The sequence below is a fragment of the Myotis brandtii genome, unplaced genomic scaffold, assembly GCF_000412655.1.
Source record: "Myotis brandtii unplaced genomic scaffold, ASM41265v1 scaffold423, whole genome shotgun sequence".
Classification (NCBI taxonomy): Eukaryota; Metazoa; Chordata; class Mammalia; order Chiroptera; family Vespertilionidae; genus Myotis; species Myotis brandtii.
In genome coordinates this window covers 786,330-793,358 of record NW_005366214.1, presented here as the reverse complement: position 1 = coordinate 793,358, position 7,029 = coordinate 786,330, and the positions used below count along the sequence as shown (strand labels likewise).

At 36.5% G+C, this 7,029-nt stretch overlaps 1 protein-coding gene across 1 annotated transcript in view; it reads right to left on the bottom strand.

Annotated features, from left to right (window-relative positions):
• Positions 1–1,076: 1,076 nt before the first annotated feature.
• LOC102252219 (coiled-coil domain-containing protein 170) overlaps positions 1,077–7,029 on the bottom strand; it is a 25,073-nt gene continuing 19,120 nt past the window's right edge. The window contains exons 6-8 of the mRNA XM_005874064.2: positions 5,066–5,293; positions 4,041–4,259; positions 1,077–1,312 (exon numbers count right to left, since the gene is read on the bottom strand). Of these exons, the coding sequence (XP_005874126.2) occupies positions 1,151–1,312; positions 4,041–4,259; positions 5,066–5,293 (609 nt within the window). The 3' untranslated portion in view covers positions 1,077–1,150. The remainder of the gene's footprint in view (positions 1,313–4,040; positions 4,260–5,065; positions 5,294–7,029) is intronic.

Sequence of the window (7,029 nt, the reverse complement as noted above, 5' to 3'; positions counted from 1 at the left end):
AGAGTGCCTTGGCACTCGGTTTGAGAGCCATGGCTATGATGGTTTAAAAATGAGTGATTCTCACCCAGCCTGTGTGGCTTAGTTGTTGAGTGTTAGCCCATGAGGGTTAACCAGGAGGGCACTGGTTAGATTCCCGGTCAGGACAACATGCCCAGGTTGTGCTCCATCCCCAGTAGGGAGTGTGCAGGAGGCATCCAATCAATAATTCTCTCATATCATTGTTTCTATCTCTCTATCCCTCTTCCCTTCCTCTCCCTGAAATCAATAAAAATATTTTTTTAAAAGAGTGATTCTCATTTTTTCTTAGAGTGCGTATTCAAGCTAATCATTTTCTTCCAAAGTGCTACTACAGTAAAATCCAATGTAACCTGACTCCTTCCACCCTGAAGACCCCCTAAAACTAAGCCCCACAGCAGATTCTTTTAAATGACCATAGCAGGCACTGAGTCTCCACAGGCCTATCTAGATTCTGACATTCCTACAGAGGACATCCTAGATAAATCTAAAATTCCCTTGGAAGAAGAGCAATTAACTATTTTAAATAAAATAAATTAGAAATGATACTATTTAGAAAGTAGCCCATTAATTTAGAAATTGGCCTACTATTAGGCAAACACTGACAGACAATATTAAATGCTAAGAAAATAAAAAACACAATACAGTCTTATTGAACAATTATAAAAATTCTTGATTATTTTCCTACCCTACAATATTTCATATCTGATTTTCACATCTAGTTACCAAAGAGATAAAATAGATTCAAATTATAGAATACAACTTTACCTGGATTCATAAGTGGGCATAGCCAATAAATTTTTCATTCTAGAAACAGGCTGTTAACTATACTGGTAGATATAAATATTCTAACTAAACAAAAGTTCTGATTAATATACTGCTTAAAATACAGTTAATAATAAATATAACCGGATATTACCATAGTACAAATAACAATCTAGACTAGACCATAAGTAAATGTATAGAACATTTATGATTATGACAAAAGTTGAATGCCAAACATCAAAGGAGAGAACAAATTGAAGTAAAAAATTTCTGAAGCATTTAATTCATCATGTAGCCATACTCAAGATGTTGAAGGAAATGTCTGTATCTGCTGAGTTCTTGTTGGCAGCAATGAGAAGGCAGAACTTTCTTATGCGTTATTCTGTCCAGTCTCACAATCAGAAGCAATCTTTGATTTGTTAGATGCTTCATAAGCTTGGATAACAAGTCTTAGGTGAGTGATAATTTCCTTGTCTGCTGTTTTCATGTTAAATCCCAACATCTTTATGATAGTTTCTCGAAAGTCGACCTCCTTCAAAGAGCCACCACAAAATTCGAGACATGTCATTAGTTTTGGTCACCTACTTACTGTATACGATGAAATTGGTATGAGAAAATTAGTCTTATTAAACATTTCTTTGTGAAATATAACATCCTATATTCAAGTATTTTTAATCTAGAAAAATGGTCTCTTCTGTTACAAGTAGCCTTTATGTAAAATTTTCTTTTAAGATTTTTTTCTTATTTTTACACTTTTATAGACTAAACCTAATTTTATTGCTGCTTATGTTTCATCCGTAAGGTAACTTCTTTTTGAACTTCTGTTTTGCTGTGGAGTAATAGCAGCAAATACATTTCTCTAAATACATATCTCTCCACCCATCCTTCTAAAACCATAATGATCAACAAGGAAAGCAGATAAAAACATCCATAAATCATGTCTAAAACATAACTAGAGAATACCACAGACTTCATTTTGCCTGTAAGCGAGGGAATAAATATCCGAAACCAAATGAGGCAACTCCAGAGTCCACGCTGGAGGAGGCATCTAGTTTCCACTGGTGTCCCAGAAACGGGAGAATGCATAAATGGGGAAATACTAATACTGAGAACAAGTCTGAGACCTGGTGGATCAGAACACTGGCAAGTGGGGAAGGGCAAGAAAGGGAGCTGGGAGAAAATAAGAAAGGCAGTATCACTCAGACTGTTCAGGTGAGGAAAATACTCTCCCCAAAAGAGCCACGAAGCAGGGGAAACATGCTTGACACAATGCCTGATATGAATTAAATATTAATTAGATAAGGATCAGCAGACATGGGGTAAAAACACCTTTCTAAAGGTATGATTTCCGAATAGAAAAAATATGTGTGTAAGATGCTTTGTGGATAAAGAAGTGTTGATGGAATTCAAGCAAGAATAAGACAAAATCTCAGAAATGAAGACTAAACTACAGAATGCCCAAAGGAGAAGAGATTGACTGAAAATATAATAAGGAACACTAAAAAGAATAAAAAACAATAAAAAATGTGAATAGGCACAAGTTAAAAAAGAGAAAAAGGCCCTGACCGGTTTGGCTCAGTGGATGGAGCGTCGGCTTGTGGACTGAGGTGTCCCAGGTTCGATTCCGGTCAAGGGCATGTATCTTGGTTGCAGGCATATCCCCAGTAGGAGGTGTGCAGGAGGCAGCTGATTGGTGTTTCTCTCTCATCGATGTTTCTAACTGTCCCTCTTCCTTCCTCTCAATAAAATATATTTATAAAAAAAAGAGAGAGAAAAAAATGATAGTATCATGCCTTGATTTTTTTAAAGACTCTAAGTTGCATATTTCTTAAGCAACTAATATATGAAGGTATGACATAATCCCACAATAGCCCAAAATTATCAGGCTTTTAAGAATTCTTAAAATACGTGCTTTATAAATACAGTGAAAATCTAGGCAAATTTAGAAGCACTTCCCTCTTGTCCTAGAAAGTGACCCAGCTACAAACACATGGTTTCCCCTGAACTTCTATTCCATCATCTCTGCCCTCCTTGTCTTTGGTTAGTCAGAGGATGTGTGTGCAAACCTAAGCTAAGATCATCATATATCCCACTATCACCACTGTAAATTCACCAAGGATAGGCATTTGATCTGAGCTGGGCTTATAAAGACCCTTTCTTGGGATTCTCTTTATTGTCCCAGAAACTCTTCAACTATAAAACTCTGTGGTGACCAGCCCTAACCGGTTTGGCTCAGTGGATAGAGCATCAGCCTGTGGACTGAAGGGTCCCAGGTTCGATTCTGGTCAAGGTCATGTACCTTGGTTGTGGGCACATCCCCAGTAGGGGGTGTGCAGGAGGCAGCTGATGGATGTTTCTCTCTCATGGATGTTTCTAACTCTCTATCCCTCTCCCTTCCTCTCTGTAAAAAATCAATAAAATATATTAAAAAACAAACAAACAAACTCTGTGGTTTTCAGTCAGATAGACAAGCTGACACAGGGAGCTGCCAGGAAGAGATGCTGAGGAAGGCCTTACAAGTTTCCAGGTGCTCATCCTAGGGCCCAGGTACATCTCTGCCCCCGCAGAGCTCTGCTTGTTTAACTCCTTTTGATTCCATAAGCCAATAAATTCCCTTTTGTCTAAGTTAGGTGGAGTCTAAGTTGAGGTGAGTGTTTATCACTTCAACTTAAAGCAGTGGTCGGCAAACTGTGGCTTTCGAGCCACATGCGGCTCTTTGGCCCCTTGAGTGTGGCTCTTTCACAAAATACCGACTTCTGCGCATGGGCCACGAAGTTTCAATCGCACTGTACATGCGCGCCCGCACGTGGTATTTTGTGGAAGAGCCACACTCAAGGGGCCAAAGAGTTGCATGTGGCTTGCAAGCCGTAGTTTGCCAACCACTGACTTAAAGAATCTTAATATAGTTATGATAATTTTTTTTTAAAAAAAACCTCGCCGGGGAGGGTTGGGGGGCAGGAGGGAGGGGGGTAAGAGATCAACCGAAGGATGAACAATAATAGATACAGAGGCAGAGCTGCCTCAAACACATTGTCAAACTGCAGCCGGAAGGCCGGGGATGGTTGGGGGGCAGGAGGCAAGGGGGTAAGAGATCAACCGAAGGACTTGTATGCATGCATATAAGCATAACCAATGGACATAAGACACTGGGGGGTAGGGGAGGCCAGGGGATTGTCAAGGGCGGGGAAAATAAAGCACACATATGTAATACCCTTTGTAATACTTTAAGCAATAAAAAAAAAAGAAATTAAAAAAAAAACCTCTTGTGGTTGTCCTGATACTTCTTCAAGTGTGTTCTTTGATGTGCAGAGCTCAGGAGTGACAGCATCTAAGATCTGATGGGTCCCGTCTTTGTCCCATCTTGCCTCTTGCTTGGTCGGGTCTAATGTAGTTTTCAAGTTATCTGTTTTCATAGCTGCCTTCCCTTTCATTGCTTCAACTTTTATTAAAGATTGCCTGAGCTTCTCAATTGTTCTGTCCTATGAGGGTATAAAGTTAAGGTTGGGGGAAAGGGAGATGACTGTGATTAGATCTCTTTTAAATAATAGGTAGGCATGATGAATGATAACTCATGCTTCTATTCTTTCCTTTTTAAAAAAAAGAGGTAGATACATGGAAAACAAAATCCCACAACTTGTGAATTAAGAGAACATGTCTCCACCATCATACTCATCAATAACCAACAATCACTGAACACTTTTATAAACTAGGCACTTGGGTTAAAAGAGGGTGAACAAGTGTTCCATGTCCTCAAAAGTCTTATAGTACAGCCTGTGCTGATTAAATACAGAAACAGAGAAAATAAGTGGCTCTGTAGTAAGAAATATTGCTGATAAAAAAGTTGATCAATAAGTATTTAGTGCACCTGTGGTTTAAGATTTTAAAAATGTATATCTGAAATACTACAACTGAAGCTTGAAATAGAGAAGGTCCAAAGAGGAGCCCCAAAATGACTAAAATGTTTAACTATTACCTCAATAAAAAAGACAAAAATAAGACTAAAACGAAAAAGCAAGGGATCCAGAAGTTACCTTTGAGGAGTAGGAAGAGGAATACTTAAGGGCTTTCATGGAATTGAGATTAGTCTGTTTTTTTTAAGATTAGTAATAGATTTGCAGGCATCAACTGTTATTATTATATATGCTTTAATATTATATACATTCTTTTGTATGCGTGTAAAATAATTTTAACGTTAATTTTTTAAAGTTTGATGAGACATATGCAGCTAAAATAGTAACAATCAAAGCTTAAATACATTTTTGAAAGCCTCACTTCCTTTACTTACTTTAAGGACATTTACTCTTGTCAGTTGGGTTTTCATATTTTTATTTGACAATTTCAAATCACTGAGCTGTTTCTGAAGTTGCTGAATTTCTTCCTCTAATCTTTGAGTTGTTGCAATTTGCAAATTCTGCTTAATAGTTATTAATGTTTGTTGTTTGTTGTCTTTCTGTAGCTGTTTAAATATCTTGCTGTTCTCATCTATTCGGGAATTTTTAGTCCTGGAGTTTTCCTTTGAAGAAATCAATAGTATTGAAATAAAGAAGTTGTGTTTTATGATGGTGTTCTACACTAGCAAACCAGATCTACTCTAGACTGATAAACTGCAGACTAAACTATTTACATAAGTAAAATATTTTTTCACCATAAATATGCATTATTAAAATAATCCAGAAAGTAAAATACGACAATAAAAGTGATGGCTCAGTGCTATCAAGGGTAAAGTTAAGTAGACAATTTTATTAACACCAGGTGGTGGCACAGGTTACCGCAACTTTTCTAGGAATGTATTATAGGAAATAACCCAATATTTAGATAACAATTCATGCACCAAGATATTATTTACATTATTCATAACATGAAAAATAAAAATAATGCAAATGTCAAAAAGAATAATTAGATAAATGACACAATTAATTACAGATTTCCTAGAAATCAAGTTTTCAAAAATTTCTAGTAAGAGAAAATACTAACGATATAGTTAAATGAAAGAAGCAGGATGAGAAAAACTGTGCCTATCTCAATTATGTCAAAATATACATGGAAAATAATCAGAAGGAAATATACCTATTAACACTGGTTATCTCCAAGTGGTAGAATTACTGGTGATTTTTAAAAATTTATCTTTATTGTTAAAAGTATTACATATGTCCCTTCTTTCCCTGTGATTTTTTTTATAAAGTTAAAAATTTATCTTTATTGTTAAAAGTATTACATATGTTCCTTCTTTCCCTGTGATTTTTTTTTATAAAGTTTTTTTTTTATTGATTTTTTACAGAGAGAAAGGGAGAGAGATAGAGAGTCAGAAGCATCGATGAGAGAGAAACACCAATCAGCTGCCTCCCTCCTACTGGGGATGTGCCCGCAACCAAGGTACATGCCCTTGACCGGAATCGAACCTGGGACCTTTCAGTCCGCAGGCCGACGCTCTATCCACTGAGCCAAACCGGTTTCGGCCTTTCCCTGTGATTTTAATTGTATTCTTTCTTACCTGTAATTTGTAAATTTACTACCAGGAAAAAAAAATAGAAAAAAAGGTGTGGGTTTTAAAAAGATACCACATATTTTCATTATATATAAATAAAAAACTAGTAAAATGTATATAAAAACATTTTGGAAAGATAAAATAGATACTAGTCACAGAAGGAGAGAATATAAAAAAGAAGAGTTAAAACAAAGAAATAGAGCAGTGACACCTCTGACACGCGAACCCATTTTTTTGGTTGATTTTTCTTTGTTAAATGGCATTTAAATATCAAAAATAAATATCAAAAATATAAATCTTTGTTTTACTATGGTTGCAAATATCAAAAAATTTCTATATCTGACACGGCACCAGAGTTAAGTTAGGGTTTTTCAAAATGCTGACACGCAAGCCAAAAGGTTCGCCATCACTGAAATAGAGAGTGTAAAATGTTGAAATAAATGATAAAATTGACAGATGAAAGACTTAGATTAAAAAGTTCAGCCCTGCCAATGTGGCTAAGTGGTTGAGCACTGACCAGGAGGTCCCAGTTAGATTCCCAGTCAGGGCATATGCCCAGGTTGTTGGCTTGCTCCCCAGTAAGTGGCATGCAGGAGGCAGCCAATCGATGTTTCCTTCTCATTGATGTTTCTGTATCTCTCTCCCTCTCTCTTCTCTCTGAAATCAATAAAACATACTTTTTTAAAAAGTTCATAAAGTGCAAACAAGAGATATAAGGAAAAACCACATATCTAAGCATATTATAACAAAACTAGAGGCCCGGT